Source organism: Tenebrio molitor, chromosome 3 (genome assembly GCF_963966145.1).
Source record: "Tenebrio molitor chromosome 3, icTenMoli1.1, whole genome shotgun sequence".
NCBI lineage: Eukaryota > Metazoa > Arthropoda > Insecta > Coleoptera > Tenebrionidae > Tenebrio > Tenebrio molitor.
In genome coordinates this window covers 7,087,816-7,104,455 of record NC_091048.1, presented here as the reverse complement: position 1 = coordinate 7,104,455, position 16,640 = coordinate 7,087,816, and the positions used below count along the sequence as shown (strand labels likewise).

The following is a 16,640-nucleotide window of genomic DNA, read 5'->3' as shown; positions in this document are numbered from 1 at the left end:
CTTAGATGTCTTAAAATCCTCGCTCTACGAGCTCGGATTTCAAACCGACATCTGCGGTAGTTATGATAGTCATAACATCGCTAGGTATGTTAATAGCTAAAAATGTTAAATTAGATGCTTACTACCTATTAAAAATGGTGTTAATTAAAGCCGTACGAACAGCCCTATTTTCATTGTTGTTAATAATTTCGACGTTAAAGATATCATCTGGTTCTTCGAAATGTGGAATATCTATTTCTGGATCTTCTATTGGGTCGTCCTCATTCACATCAATTGATATGTTATGCAAAATCATTGTGGCGATTATAATTGGAAGTACTTTTTCAATTTGTACACGTAAACCGATCGCCAAACATGGAAAACGCCTCTTCAGTACTCCAAAACTTCTTTCAACCACATTTCTTGTGGTTTTATGAGCAGTGTTATATCGTTGCTCTGCTCTATTGTTAACAACGAGAAGTGGTGTAAGCAAGTATCTTTTGCATGCATACCCACTATCGCCTAATAAATAACAATTTGGAAATTCGTTATTTTCTAGACGCATTCTTATACGTGAATCATTAAAAATTGTAGAATCGTGTACGGAGCCAGGCCATCGCGCAACAACATCGATAAATTTTAAATTGGCATCAGAAATAGCTTGAGTATTGATAGAAAACCATGACTTCCTATTTCTATATAATTCCCCATGATCACCTCCTGGAGACTGCACCTTGATATGCGTACAGTCTACTGCGCCAAGCACATTGGGAAATCCAGCAATTTCGTAAAAATCATTATGAATTTTTCGAATTTCATTTCTGCGATCTGGCAAACGTATAAAATAATGGCGTAAAGATGCTATGGAATTTGTTACTCGATGAATTATTCTACAAACAGAAGATTTTGATACGTTTACCAGATCCCCTATGCACATTTGAAACGTTCCAGTAGCGTAAAACCGTAGAGTTATCAGAAGTTGTAACGCGGGAGTGATTGGATCGTTTCCATCACTTAAATGTGCCAGATTTTCTTCAATTAATGTTAAAATTTCCCTAGCGCCAATTTTAGAAAATCTGAAACGTAATTTAAATTGGAATTCAGTGTACTCCGTAAAAGGATCGCCACGCATAATTGGTCTTGGTGGTCTTCTTATAGGAGGCCTTATTTCCTCATCTGAATCCGATGACGATGACGACAACATACTTTCAAAATTGCTTATTCAAGAATTTATCTTATTTATTAGTAATTATTTCTTACTTATCTGTTATCAATTTTCCAAATTCGCAAAATTTCTTATTTTGGTATTAAAATTAAAATGACAAATGTATTGTCAGTTATAATACCACGAGTAGTCAAAGATTGTCGAATATTTTTGTGGTGGTATCACGAATGGTCATTCGCTTTATGAACACCATGAGTGCGTAGCACGAATGGTGTTCAAAAGCGTAATGACCATAAGTGATACCATCGGAAAAATATTCTACTATCTTTGACTACGAGTTGTATTCAACAGACTATTCAATGAACCAAATCAATGATTAAAATAAAAATTTTCAAAGCTAGTTGGCAAATCTGCGTTACACATGATTTCATTGTTCAGTTAACTTTGTAAGAAAGTAATAATTTCTTTGAATAAAAATAATAATCAAGGTTTGTTTAAAATATTCACCTCAACCACTAGTGGAATAGTCAGTTATATTTTCACGAGTGGAATATTCGCTGGAATTTTCTGTTGCTAGGCTACGAAAGTACATGTCTGCTCTTTTATTGGTTAATATTTGAAAAATAACAGGTGAATTGAATAGTCACATTAATTTAACTGGGGTTTTAACTGACCAAATTTGGTCAGTTAATTTAATAGACGATTTATTGAACGAATAGTGCTAATTGTGGTTGGTGAAACGACATCTGTCACATTTATTCACAGAATAGCGCTAACGGTTTGTTAAATTATTTAACTGACGTTGGTGAAACCGGCCCTTAGAGGATAACAATAGGTAATAAATTAATAATACATCCATTTTGTTATCATTTGCACTAAAAATAGTGTCAGTTCTTATAGTCGGAGAGCTGATGACGAATTTAGGGAAGGTATTTTAGGCAATCAGAAATATAAAAAATTGTACTATTTGAATATTAGTGAATCAGGAATCGAGAGTCGCAAAGGGCGTTTGCGGTTATTTTACTACTGCGCAGCACATGACATTTGCAAGAAATTAATCCCAAAAAACATACTTTAGGCAACTTGAAATTATATTAATTTTTTAGCTTAACATTTATAGATTACAGAAATAAAAATGCCAGATTATTTGGACCGTTTTAAAGTACAGCCCGACTGCCCCAAAGTCATTTTTTTAGAGTACGCAAAAAATATACTTTAGGCAGTCTGAAATTTTTATGGCAGATTTATTAATTGATATTAAAAATATGTGCAACAAAGAAAATAATTCTCTTTTTAGATTTTGAAAGAAATGTATTTTAAAACTGAATGATAGGTATGTAGATAGAAAACATGTTTGATAAATTATAAATAAATAAATTCCATCTTCTAAATAACTTCTATTGTGATAGTTTCCACATCACTGTCAGTATCTGTACTGGCATTTATATTAGAGTCGTTATAATTTGTGGTTTGTATGTCACTTGAAAAATCAAGAGAATTATTTAATTTCCGTCGTTTTTCTAATGGCAAATCATAATTGGATTCAGCATCAGAACTAAACTCTGAAGATTCATCATCTGATTCAGCTAAAGATATTATTACTGGTGGAATATCATCTATTGGGAAATTGCCCATCAACTTTTGCCAATCATCTTTAATTAATTTTTCACAGTGGGCGACACTATTTGCCCACATTTGCGGTGTATAATTTGACAAGGCCGTTTTCCACAAGTTTGTAACTTTATCTTTTGAACGAGGTTGAGAACGAATGTGTTTATTATAATATGATTTGCAATATCCCCATACCATTTCTATTGGGTTGTATTGACAATGATATGGGGGTAGGCGTAAAACTTCATATCCTTGTTTGAAAAGGATCTCATCTATTTCATATTTCCGGTTATGTCTTGCTTGATCTAAATAAGGTTTAATAACATTCCAAAGATTTTTTTTATTTAATGACTGGTCAAAAGTTATATTTTGAGAAGATGCCCACTCTTGCAATTTTGATTTGGATACATTCGAAGTTGGCAATTTGTTAAGAACTACAGAATGGTATGGAGCGTTATCCATAATTATTACAGTTTTACCACTCAGTGCTGGAATTAATTGATTTTCAACCCAATTTTTAAATAAATCTCCGTTCATTGTTCGGTGATAATCACGGTGTTCTATTTTGCTATGCAAAAAATAATCACAACCTTTTAAAAAGCCATTTTTGTGGCCTGCGTGCAAAACAGTAAACCTTTTTCCTTCTGTGGGAATTTTGGAGGGATTTGCTCTTAAATCGCCATCGCGAACCCACAAACGAACCTGACTCCCATTCTCATAAATCCACGTTTCGTCTAGATATATAAAATTAATATTTTCCACCTTTGAATATTGTAAATACTTTTTTAAGAAACAAATCTTCTTTGAAAGAAGTTGTTTGCTTTCCACCAAAATTTTTCAACCATTTACTTTTTTGTATCTATATCCCATGGATTTTAGTATTTTGTATAATGTGGTTCGGCCTGCGGTATATTCTACTTCTTCTTTAGCAAAATGTAATAAGTTGTCTAGGGTAAAAGATTTGTTTTCTTTATGATAACTGTGAATCTTTAATGCCAATTCTTCCTTAAGCCAAACATTAGAGAAAAATTGACATTTTTGTCTAGGTTTATTCTTAGAAGATTTAATTTCTTGACCGCTTTCATGTGCTCGTAAAATTGATTTTGCCGTTTTAGATGAAACCCGTGGAGGGTAAAATGATAATTAGGCAAGGTAAGTATGTACATCCTGCATAATTATACCGAAAAAATGTGGGCTAAATTTTTGTTCAAGGAGTTCGGTTGGGAATCGGGATAGGCATTTTTCAGTACTTGGCTACATTTAATTAACGCAATTTTCAAATCAGCTGATAATAAAACCTTCTTTTTTCTTTCCGCCATATTCAAATTAACCACGAATAGGATAGGAACAGAATTTAATGAAAAAATCTGTGAGTTTGTTTCACTCGTCAAACTAACATTCAAATTTAAAGATGTCAAATCGCTCTAACATGATAATGTGAAAATTACTAGGAAATGAGGCGCAGGTTTGCAACATGACAACAATTTGGCAGGGAAAATCCAACGTGAATGGACTTTAATAAATAACTTCGTAACCACAGAAACAAAAACAGAACACTTGGAAATTATCGTAATTTTTAGAATCTATTAGTTTTGTATCTAAAAGAAACTTAACTTCACAATCGAACATAAAGCTTTGTATGTAATTCGTACATAATTAGGCTTTGTGAACTTGCCCTATTTATTAGCCTCGCTCGCAAAGCGAGCTCTGCCATAAACTATAGGGCTCGTCCACAAAGACCTATATTATGTACTTATTACATAAATAGCTATTTTGAATTAACAGACAATGACCGCCAAAATTTTTTGGCCGGCATAGTACTATTACGATCATAAAATTTTGGACATCAAACTTCTGTCACATTAAAAAAAATTACTCTAAATCATGCTTTATTGAAACTGTCACATGAAAGATGAAATTGTTGTCAATTTGACACCGGTTTAAAATATAATTTTTTTAATATGCGAGTACATTTGGGCATTTGTTTTATATTTTTTATTAATTAAAACCTCGTTCTATTCCATTTGTCTGATTTTTACAACTTTTTGAATATTTTCTAGGTAAATCTGACATTCACATTTTCAAAATTGACACAATCAAAATTGAGGTTATTAATACATAAGGGTCGTTTTAGAATGTATGACAGCACGATGACATTAGTGTCCAAAATTTTTTGATCGCAATAGTACACACCGATTTCCGTCACCAAAGTGCCTGACATGTGAACCTATCAAAATGTATCGCGCATTCAAATGAAATCCTGGGCTGGGAAGGCGTTGGAAACCGTCAATTGTTGTGCTTTTTAAAGTGTAAATTAATTGGAGCATGTTGACCGCTAACCTAAAATTTATAAAAAATATTTCTTTTTTTCTTGCAGTGTTTTAGATAAAAAATAAAATAAGTAACGATTCCTATTCTCAAGGCAAATATCCCTTGCTGTAGACAAACATGTCATGTTCAATATGTGCCGTGTCACGGTTCGAAAATTTCATTCCGTTCGTTTTTCGTTTTTTGCGGATTTGGCCGGAGTGGAAGGCCCATGGGTTCCACTAATGCTTGGGGATGCACCATCGTTACTCGAACACCTCGAAAGTAACCTTAAAAGTAACGAATTCAGTAAACTCTCGCTCGCAGTTAGGCTGAGAGTAATCGCATGTTAGCGCGACCGTTTTGTTTGTGTCTTTTCCTTCCCAATCCCTCATCCTCCCGTTCGCTTGTCGTTGTCGTTAATCCTTTCTACCTTGCCTTCTTTTTTTGGTTTTCCTTGTCGGCTTTTCTTCGTTTTCTTTTCGTTTGGCCCCAGCTGAAGAGGCAGCTGGAATCGTGCCCTTATCCTCACAATTTCAGCGGGACGGTAGCTATATACCGTCGGGTTTGTCAGGTCGCGAACCTTGGCCCTTCGCCAGAAAAATTTCGCTCTTTCCTATCTTCTTCTTTCTTCACGGCCTAGAGTTTATCGGAGTTGAGTAGGTCTTCTGAATGTACCGTTCACTTACCTTTCCCTTTTTTTTGACACCAACTCCATAAATTCCCTTCACCTTCTCGTCCCTGGACATTTTTTTTTTCTCCTTCTTTCACGGAACTCTCTTCATCTCCCAAAACACCTGGAGACGGTCTCGATCGACGGTTCTCATCGATGATCGACGGTGTAGGCCTTTTGGTGCCTTTGTTTTGATTTTTCTAACCTATCTCGGTCCCGCTGTCGCGCGTCAAAAATTCGACCACGCACGCACCTGTCGGTTCACGATATTCCTTCGGTCGACAGCTGTTAAGGTTTGTTTTCCTTCACCGAGACTGGTTAGACTTTTTTTGGGCAAGGCGATAAGTTCGCGTTTGGATGCCACTCTTCCTCTTTCGCAAAAGTACCGTGACTGGGTGAACTTCGTGTCAGCGTTTCTTTTTGTGGATCGCACCGATTTTCGGGATTTTCACGAAGTCTCCTGTGCCCGTCAGAAGAGTTGCGTGGTTCTCCGTTTCGTGCTGGATAGCGTACCTTTTGGAACCCCAACTCAATCGGAATTTCCGGATCTTGGGAGTCACGGACTTTTTTTGGCTTTTTGTCGCCCCAAAAAAAAAAGGACCTCACGCCGACTGAGGTCTTTTGAGCGGATCTTTTATTACGAGGACCTTTTGCCGGACCCGTTCCAGCGGATCCGTCGAGTTCCCTGTTTTTTCTGGCCTTCTTTTTTTCATCTCCACCGGGGTCAGCAGCGGCCTCAACGGTACCAGGACCGCCGAGCGGCGAACCCCGCAGGACGCCGAAGGACGACGCAGGAGGCTCAGGTCAGATCGTTCCCGAATATCATATCGCGCCTACAGGAACAGAGCCTCCATTTTGCTCGTGCCGGGTATCTCCTCTCTCGAGGCCGCAGCCGTTTTTCGGCAAGGAGATAACGTCTCTTCTTTTGTTTTACTGTCTCTCTCTCTTGTGTCGCGTGTTTTATCTTGTGTGTGTGTGTAATTTGGAATTCAAACTTTTTTTGACAATATTATTTGTAAATCCGACGCCGGTAACTTAAGAGTTGCGTTTTAATTCGATACCGTTTGTTTTGCGGTCGCACCGAGCTTGTACAAGTATCGTCGGCGGCTCGCGGGAATTTCATCTTTAGTTTTAATTTATTTTGTGCGTTACCGGTCAGGACCGTTCCTTGAATTTTTTTTGTTTGCTGCAATCGAACAACGAACAGTAATTTTATTTTTTTTTTACCAACAATCAATTGTACACATTATTTTTTTTTAATGTTCACTTATTGTAAATATTTATTGTACCAGAGGATCTAATTTGATTAAATTTGTTAACTGGGACACGTGTGTTTCTTTTCGGGTATCGGCCCCGGAGTATCGTCGGATCCGGATACTCCCGAAGCATCAGTGCCGGAGGATCCTGGCGCCCTTATCTTCTTGTCTTTCGGGTCTGGCTAATTCGTTCGCTTACCCCGCCCAAGACTGAGCTACCGGCAACAATTGTCAACCGCCGACCCAAATTAGAAAAATACCGTGGCAGCCGGTTAAACATTAACAAATGTCATTCGTGTCAAACAGCGGTAAATTCAAACTTGACACCGTTTTAAACGGTGTACTTTACTCGGTTTTGTCGGTTTCGTATACCTACGGCTCATTTTACCAAGTTTTACGTAATGACAATTAATGTCATACATGTTAATGGTTAGGTATGCCCGTTTCACATTAGAGGATTTTCTATTGTGTCAAAGAATGACATTGACGGCAAAAATGTATCGCTCGCGACTGTACTTTTTCGTGAATTTACAAATTAAATACAAACGTCCTCCCTCTGACGTATGTATTTTTATTTCGAAGTTTGTACACCATTTGCATTTCAACTGACTCTTCCGCCACGTTGTATAAAAAAAAAACACACAGCGTAGGGTTTTACCGTTTCTATGACGATCACGACCTGGCCAATTTATTTAATTACGCGGGTTTGGTTTGATAATCCAAATGTTTGAATTTTGGCGGAAAACTAGTGACTGACCAGGATGCAATTTGTGTGAGCCTCATTTAGATGAATTTCGAACAATATACACTTATACAGGCTTATTATAAATTATTGTAGTCGAAGCAGGCCATGCTCATGTTAAGAAATTTTTGTCGCTTTCATGTGAACTGTCAATTTTTGTTACTGTCACTGTCATTTTTTAGGTGAAAAGTGATACATTTATTTTATTTTTTTAATTAACGGTTGAATCCAAAAATATTGCGTTTTGCACCCAATTTAACACCTGTGTGTACTTACTTTTTCTGATCATTTTGATGTTTTTATATGGAGCGGCAACCATAAATTTTACATTACATTCAATTTTAACGCCTACTTGGACTACAATCATTTAAAATAACCCTGTATTTAAAGCTCTCTATTCGCTAACGTATTTCACAGGTGATTTTTCTACGATGGAAAAACAAAGGAGAGGGAGCAAGAATTCTGGGGTAACCAGGGCTTCGACCTCCAAAAGGGTTCGACGCCGTCGGGTGGTGAACCCACGCACACATCGACTTTTAGTAGCGACGTCGAAATGGCGTGTCCGTTCGGCGAGCGCTCTGGTGGAACCCGCGATAGACAATGACGTTGTTTTGCGACAGCAGCCGGATACCATCGCCATACTCTGCGAGAACAAGCGACTCATTAGGGAATTATTGGATTCTTTGTTGAGTCGTAAGAACGAAGAAGCCTCGCCAGCACCATCCACCTCAATGTCTGTCGGCATCGCACCGACCCCAACAACATCGGCGACTCTTACAACGAGTGAGGATGTCCAAGGTATCTCCGGTTCGAGCGTGGACTGGCAACAAATCGCCGCTTCTTTAGCAGCGGATCTAGTACGATCACCACCACTGGCTGGGACGATTTCGCGCCGCCCCCGCTTTACTAATTCCGAGTTGAAGAACCCGATCCGTTTCCTAGATGAATTTCAGGTGTTCTGCCCTGGATTTCGGTTCACTCCAGCGGAGAAACTGCGTGTGGTCATCGACTTTTTGGCTCGGCAAGCACGGGAATCGGCCGAGTATCGGAAATCGAGGTGGGAAACGTTCGAAGATTTCCGTCAGGACTTTCTTCGCCATTACTGGTTGGAGGAAGTCCAGATGAAGGTCTTCCAACAAATCGGGGAGAAAACGTACGATCCAACACTTGGAACGACCATGTCGGAGTACTTCATCCGACGCGTCAACCAACTACGAGGCCTGACGCTGCCATTCCCCGACGGATTCCTGGTGGCCAGCCTGATGACTCTCTTTTCATCGGCTGTCCAGTCGTCGGGCTGTCGAATTCCTGTGTCAGCAATCACGTGTCTTTAGACCGAGGAAAGCACGGACTAAACCTCGCCCTCGGAACGACGCGGTGCCAACGTCCCGGAGGCGAACATCACGCCCGACGATGTCTGCGATGAGCCAGAATCCGCCGTTTGACCCGTTCTCGGTCCCACCGCAGAACTTCAGGAGGACGTGAACCAGGTGTTTACGTCCTACCGTTACAGCGAAAGTCCCCATGTTCCATTCTACGTTGCGTTCATCCCAGAGGGAGGTAAGCCTGAGGAGCGAGTCAGCTGCGGCGACCGATTGATTCCATGTGGAACCAGGATAGATTTCCTTCCATCACTGTCGCAACGACGTTATCGTTGTCTCTATTGCCGCGGGCGGTGGATGCTTCTCCGGATGGTGTGGATAGCAAAAGAAGGCCTGGAAGCGGGAGGGCGCGGAACCAAAACACCTCTCGCACCCATCTCCAACTCGTCGCCGAACAACGAAAGTTAGGGGAAAACCTACGAAGACGTTTTCAATTTTTCAAATTTAATACAGGCGTCCTCCCACCAACTTATGTATTTTTATTTCGAACTTTACTCACCCCGCAGATCCACTATTTGCATTTTAAATTAGTCTTTGCATTTGATTTTTCCCGCTCTGTAGCAGATTTTGGTACCAAGTAGAACAACAGAGGTTAAGGAAGACCGTATCGGCTGGAAGAGTCGTCCAGAGGGAACTCCCAACCGTACGCTGCGGCGGATCTAGGCTTAATCCACGAGGGTCAACGACCCTACGCTTCGGCGGATCAAATTTCGCCACCCTGTTGGGCCGCAGTTATCCCCCAGGATCCTACCAGAGAGCCGGACCTCACACCGGACAGCCCTCGGCCGAGGATCCCGAAATCCAGGAACCGTAACTATCTGGCCAGGTCACTCAGCGTCGTTTTTCTTCATCCGCCATTTTGGCAAATTTCTTTTACACAGTGTACGCTATCGGACCTGAAGTGACCTCGCCAGAAAGCACGAGTCGTGGTGAGTCGACTGGTTCTCGACAAGTTTTTTTAATTATTCGTCACTTTTTACATCGGGCCTATTTTCTTACTTTGTTTCGTTTCATTCCTAGGAAGGGTCGAGGGGAGGAAGGACCCCGAGGACCTTCCGTAGATACGGACGGCGTAGTGGACTAGCGGCGAAAGAAGGACTCGGAGGACCTTCCTTTCAGCTCGCTCTTCCCGGGAATCTTCTGGATTGACTTTTACACCCTAGACCCGTTGTAAGAAATTTAATTCGTTTCAACTTTCTCCTTTTCAAATTTTAAAAATCGCCTGGTCTGACCCAGCACTTTTTGTGAATTTTACTTTGTATTTTACGCGCCTTCTGCGCTTTTCGTGAATCAAATTTAAAACTTTGCTTTACATGTTTCATCTATTATTTAAGATCTTTGTTATTCGTCTCCCTTCGTATTTTTGGAGTTACTACATTTACTTTAATTATTTGTATCATTTAGATTCAGGTTTCAGTCTTCAACACAAATTAGGTTACAGTTGTATCGCCCGAAGAGGCATCTAGGTTGTCTTATTACATAATTGTGGATTGTCTCACTGCATTACCTAACGTGGAGAATTAAACTCTTGTAACTTGAATTTGAGTTTCCATCCAACTCCTGGAATTTTACCGTGCCTGTTAGACGTTGTATATTTTTCTTCATTCTTCTCACTCTCGAGACGTTGGTGTGAGTTTACAAGACCGAGGAGACAGTCAGTCACAGAACAGAATTCAAATTTTCCCCAGTGGAAGTTGGAAAAATTTTATACTAATAGAGTAAATTAATAACGTAACAGTACCTATACACTCATTCCCTACAACCAACAATACTTAATGACAACATGTCAATCTACGTCAATCAATTCAAAGTAGGGTTAGAAACAGATAAGGGTCATTTCACATTAAAAGTCAAGACAGTGACGTTGATGTCCCACTTTTTTGCTCCCAATAGTACTATGGCGACCAAAAAATTTTAGCCGTCGCTATCTTGACATTCATGTAAAGTGTAAATAAACCTTTAGGAACCGTAACTCCACTTTCGATTCTTGTCATTTTGACATGCATATTGTTATTCTGAGAATCGCCCTGAAATGTCACATGATTTATATTGACAAATCACAACTCCGAATTGTTTGAATAGCAACCAATCACAATTTAATTAATATAATTGACCTAGGGAAAAAAAATTCGGGCGATTCTCTTCCGAATATACCTCGGGACAGACATATATCGCCAGAAATGTTTTCTTGCAGTCCAACACTCGTGTTTGTCGCTCAAAATTACCCTCGGGCTGGCGCCCTCGTGTAATTTTCTTGCTACAAACACTCGTGTGTGAGGACTGCTCGAAAAAATGTCCGGCAATATATCTGTCCCTTGGTATATTATACAGGGTTATTCTAAATGATTGTAGCCTCATCACCGCACTTTTCACCTAAAAAATGACAGTGACAACGACACAACTGACAGTTCACATGAAAGCGGCAAAAACGTAATAACATGGGCATGGCCTACTTCGACTACAATCATTTAGAAAAACCTGTATATGACAATCAATTTAAACGGTGTAAAGCTCAGATATTCCAAAAATCCGGCGTAAATGAACAAAATTAGAGCAGTCGTACATAGATAACCTGAGGTAAACGTCTGTGTAGTAGAAAATGACAAAATAATTTCGAGTTTTGAAATTCACCACCCAAAAAATACCAATCATAATCAAGACGGTAATCATAACGACAATAAAGTATGGCTTACAATTTTTTTTTTTTTTTAAGTGACAGAAATTGACGGATAAAATTTTTTGACTGCCATGGTACTCTCGTATCAAAAATAAATTACTCCCTAGGATTTAGGGATATTCGTTACTAGGTTGCCATAAATTTGGTCAGGTTGGAGGCTATGTGGTTTCTGATGACAAACAAGATATCCCAAAAATGTAAGGCAGCAAGTTAATTGTAACAGTTGCAAATGACTAATTTCTCTCTAAGTGATAGATGATTTTTCGTTTCACAATCAATTTTGGTTACTGGCGGCATATTTATTTGGATTTAATCTCTCAATTCAAAGTAACCAACCTTAGGCATTCAAAATTCCTTTTGAAAATTCTAGTTAGGTACACAAGTCACACAACATGAAAAACGTTATTTCCGTAAAAGTTCGAATTCTAGGGAGTAATTTATTTTTGACACGAGAGTACGTTCTTTTATACAGAGTGATCAACAAGAATCCAAATCAGAGCAAGCGTTGCAAATTATCGGTCACGTCGTAGCAGAATCATACGCAAATAAGCGTTCAAAGCATGGCCGTAGACAATTTGTGGTCTCAAACGCTAGTTTATAATAAATCATACCTCATGAATTTTAGACGTTGGAATTATAATTGTGCATTTTATTATTATTATAAGATAAGGGAAACAATTTATAAGATAAATAAGAGCAACATTTTACATTTGTAAGAGTAAGTAAATTATCAGCTTTATTGCCAAACGCGACGCCACTGGTACGGAGATGTTTCGTTTAAATGTCACATTTCAAAATTCAAGGTTGTTGTTGTTGACAATTTAAGTGATTTAACCTAAAAAACAAATCTTCGACTTCGGAAATATTTACAGACGTTTATTGGAATTGTAAGCAATAATTATCCCAGAATAAATTGTAAAATGGGTTTTACCATTAAAGAGAAGGCATTTTTATTAGATTATTTTCGAAAGAGGGTGAAACAAGAAAGTGAAGACTAGCCTTACTTTGTACCCCCTTACACTGAAGAATTTCAAGCCAAATGTCTGAACCTGATGGTATTGGTTATTAACAAGTTTATCAATGTCTTAAAATTATAATGCCTAATTTTAGTGAATCATAATCCATCATTAAGAAGAAGTCAGGTCAGTCCTTAGTTCAAATTTTAGAAATGGTGCAAAATGTTCGACAAATTATCAACTTCCATAAGGCGTTTAAGACTGCAAATTAAATTGAGTTATGGCACTTATTGCAAAAATTTTGAAGGAGGCTATTAATTTGTTTCCCTTGTGTGTTGCAAGAAATAAAACCCACACATTACCTTAAAGAAATTTTCACCATAAATGAATTTTGGCAGTCCATTTCACCTGACAGCTTCATAAGTGTTTTTGGAAAATATGAGAGGCGAGTTTGACTCTTTCTGGACCACAATGGAGAACATTTGGAGCAGTTTTTGTGAAAACTTATTTTTTGACCTTGGAATAATTTAAATGTTTTAATTAAACTGCTAGAAAAGATACGAGTAAGTTCTCAATTAACCAAAAATGTGAGAATAATAACTTTAGCACTTTTGTTACAGAAAACAACAAAACAAAGAATTCTGAAAAATAATTACTTTTAAAATTTTGTAACCAAAGATTACGTGCCTTATGAAGGAATTTTATGTAACTGTGTGTTTTTTCCTTAATCAGTAATAAATAATAATTAATAATAACTTCCTTTTAAATCCATTATTCATGAATTACAAACAATTTATAAAGGCAATTAATAATAGATTTTTGAGAGGTAGGCAACCAACAAAACGAGTGCACAGCAATTATATAAAAGTGTCTGATTAGTATACGACGTACGTTTCGATAAAATAAAAGATGAGGTAGCACTCTTGATTTGGTTTCTTGTTGATCACTCTGTATACACTTTGTATAAAAAATCAGTAAAACATTTGGAAGTGACTTTATTGATTGTTTTTGTTTTGCTTTTGTGCAGTAAAATCTTTAACATAAATATAAGGAGGAAAAATTTAAAAGAGGCGCCATGTTGCCATTAAGTCGGAAGGTTGGCAACCCCACACCGGCCACACCTAGGGGTCGTCTTCACGGATTAGTAATACCGTGGAGGGAGAAAAGTCTTTTCTCCCTCCACGAGTAATACGGATAGGCCACGCTTTGTATAAGAATGAGAACCAGTTTCAGAGCCATCTATCCGCCCTGAACCAAAACATTTAGCCAGGCAACAGACCAAATCACGGATCCAAACCTACTACCAAATTTAAATTTTTAATTTCAAAGGTAATATTATCAATTTATCAATAACAATTAATCACTAATAATGTGTTACTTTATGTTGTATTGTTTTTATACAATTTTATAACACACATAACGACACTAATCATTAATCAACTTAAGACAGCTACAATTATTCAGGCTTATTATGGTGACCATTGGTTATTTACCAATATTGAAAGGAAAGCAACATTGGAAATTGAAATATTTCAATAATTAAAATATTCCCTATTATGGTGTCCACATTGGTAACGCTTAAGTGACCTTGGTAAATTTCAGATGTTGGATAGAAACACGATACGAAGTTGCCTTCTCCAGTGTCTCCAACCTAAAGAATCAGGCAATATTTTTAGGGATTTACGATTTTATTTGACATGAAAGACATGTCAATGTCATGCTAGAATAAAAAGGTCTTCCAAAAAATACAATTTGATCAGAAAAAACAGGGCGGCTATAAAAAGCAAAATTTCTGAAAACATGCAGCTTAACTTAATAAACTGTCACTTGTCAATAATGACATTTGCCTCATTTTATTTAAAAAATGTTTTTTCTGAAGAATGCCGTATTTATGAAAATAGAATCTCATTTTTCAAACGAGAAGGACGAAAATGGTAAATAGATTTACTACACACAACTTTGTTTGTTGGAGTTTCGGCAAAATGTCTCATCATCGTGGTTACAACTTAGGATAACTGAAGCTTCCACTCATGTTTTCAGAAGTTTTATTTTATCTTTTTCGTTAACCATTTGTCTAACATTTGACGTCATTTAAATGTTTTTTTTTTTGTTCGACACTGTCAGAAATTGAGAATTTTCTCCTGTGTGAACGGATTTTGATAAATGTCACCACTTGTCAAAACGAAACGTCAAGCTAATTTTATAGTATTTTACAGTAGAAGTCCGTTAGGATAGCCTTTACTGCCGAGCCAGAGATTTTGTGAGACGAGCTCGCAGAGCGAGTCGAATAATACTGGCGAGGCTGTAAAGGCCCTAACGGACGTGTATTGTACAATAGTTTTTGTAATATCTCTACGATTCGTTCAAAATTATCTTTTTGAAATACATTTTTTTCAACGCCATCGAAAAAACCGAATGATTAATAAGTGTGCGGAGGACGTCGTCATGTAAACCGCTGTTTGTGAAAAAAAATTGTTTCAATGTTGTTTGTCAGATTTGTTCAACGCTTAACTTTCTGTTGAAAATAAGTGAATGAAATCAATAAAAAATCGCAATCAAGTTATTCCCGATGCCCGGAAGTGAGGTCATCGTTATTGCCTGCAAAATCGCGCTTGTGTTAGTGAAGCATCAACTTCAATCTTGTCTCCATTTGCTGCTGTTTGTCAGATTTGTTCAACACTGAACTTTCCGTTGAAAATAAACGACTGAAATCAATAAAAAATCGCAATCAAGATATTCCCGATGTCCGGATGGCCACAGAGCAAGTGAAGTCATCGTTATTCCCTGCAAAATCGCGCTTGTGTTGGTGTTAAAATTCTGAAGCATCATCTTCGATCTCGTCTACATCTGCTAGTGGCATACGGATTTCGATTAATTCAAGGTGTGTTCATAACATTAAACATTAATTATTGTACCAATTGTAAAAAAGTTGAAAAATAAAATTTAGATCTACGTTGCTATAGTTATTTAGTCATTTATAACGGCCGCTCCCGCTCATAACGGACACCTATAACGGACTCCGGCCGTTATGAGGTTGTTTACATGGTGACAAACAGTCCGGAAAGCCTCCTTTAACAACTAGATATTACAAAAAAGATTTTAAGTGATTTGGAGCCTTTAAGGGGCTCGTCGAACAAAAAAAACGTTGTATTCAACTCGTTCGTGTATCAATTGGGTTTTTTTGGCACGAGTGGGCCAGTTTAAAATGCGAGTGAAACGAGCGTTTTAAGGTCCACGAGTTCCAAAAAAATCCAATTTACACTAAAACTCGTGAAATAAACTACTATTAGTTGCTCCCCCTGGATGAAATAAAAAGGCATAGTCTGTGCCAACAAACCACAATTACAGTCGATTGCAAAAAAATCTAGTATCTACATCAAGTTTTCTACACTTTCATTCATCCTTTTTATTGTCAATTTTGATGTTACCAAAACCAGCAAAATGTCAAAACTTTTCATGTTTTACGTCAGACCAAGTCAGACATAACAAATTTACATCCATTTTCACTTTTAGGTATACCTACAATACGAAATAACCAATATCCAACAGTAATAAGACCACCCCAGATCGTTCTTAAATTTTCCAATATCAAACATTGGATGTCGTAACCTCTTTTGTCACAGTAATACCCAAAACACGTAAAATTGGTTATTTTCCAATAATCTGAAAACTTCCAACATAACGAATCAAGGACAGATAACCAATATGCCACCATAAACACACTTCCGAATTTTCTTAGTTATTTTCTGTTTATCCGTTAATAAACAATATCCAAGAGTCACCGTAATAACCCTGTTGTCTGTTAAATCGTTTTAATAACAATATAGTAATTTACGTTATAAGTCCGGTAGACGGTAGGTTAGGTATTTGTAGAACGTTATGACATGAGTTA

General features: G+C 37.7%; 1 protein-coding gene and 1 long non-coding RNA gene across 4 annotated transcripts in view; one reads left to right on the top strand and one right to left on the bottom strand.

Moving 5' to 3' along the window:
* The window catches only part of LOC138126984 (uncharacterized), a 129,627-nt gene extending 116,316 nt beyond the window's left edge, over positions 1-13,311 (top strand). For 2 of the 3 annotated variants that reach the window (XR_011158032.1, XR_011158031.1), the window contains exons 3-4: positions 8,151-12,847; positions 12,903-13,311. Coding sequence is in view for 1 of the 3 variants with exons in the window: in XM_069042844.1 (XP_068898945.1) it covers positions 8,151-9,067 (917 nt within the window). In the remaining 2 variants the exon portion in view is untranslated. Of the gene's footprint in view, positions 1-8,150 lie in introns of all 3 variants that reach the window. The other variant, XM_069042844.1, reaches the window with a different exon arrangement.
* LOC138127000 (uncharacterized) lies at positions 5,528-7,241 on the bottom strand. The gene is made up of 2 exons (XR_011158049.1): positions 5,752-7,241; positions 5,528-5,701 (listed from the first exon to the last, which is right to left on the bottom strand). It is a non-coding gene; the product is annotated as an uncharacterized lncRNA (long non-coding RNA).
* Positions 13,312-16,640: the final 3,329 nt, after the last annotated feature.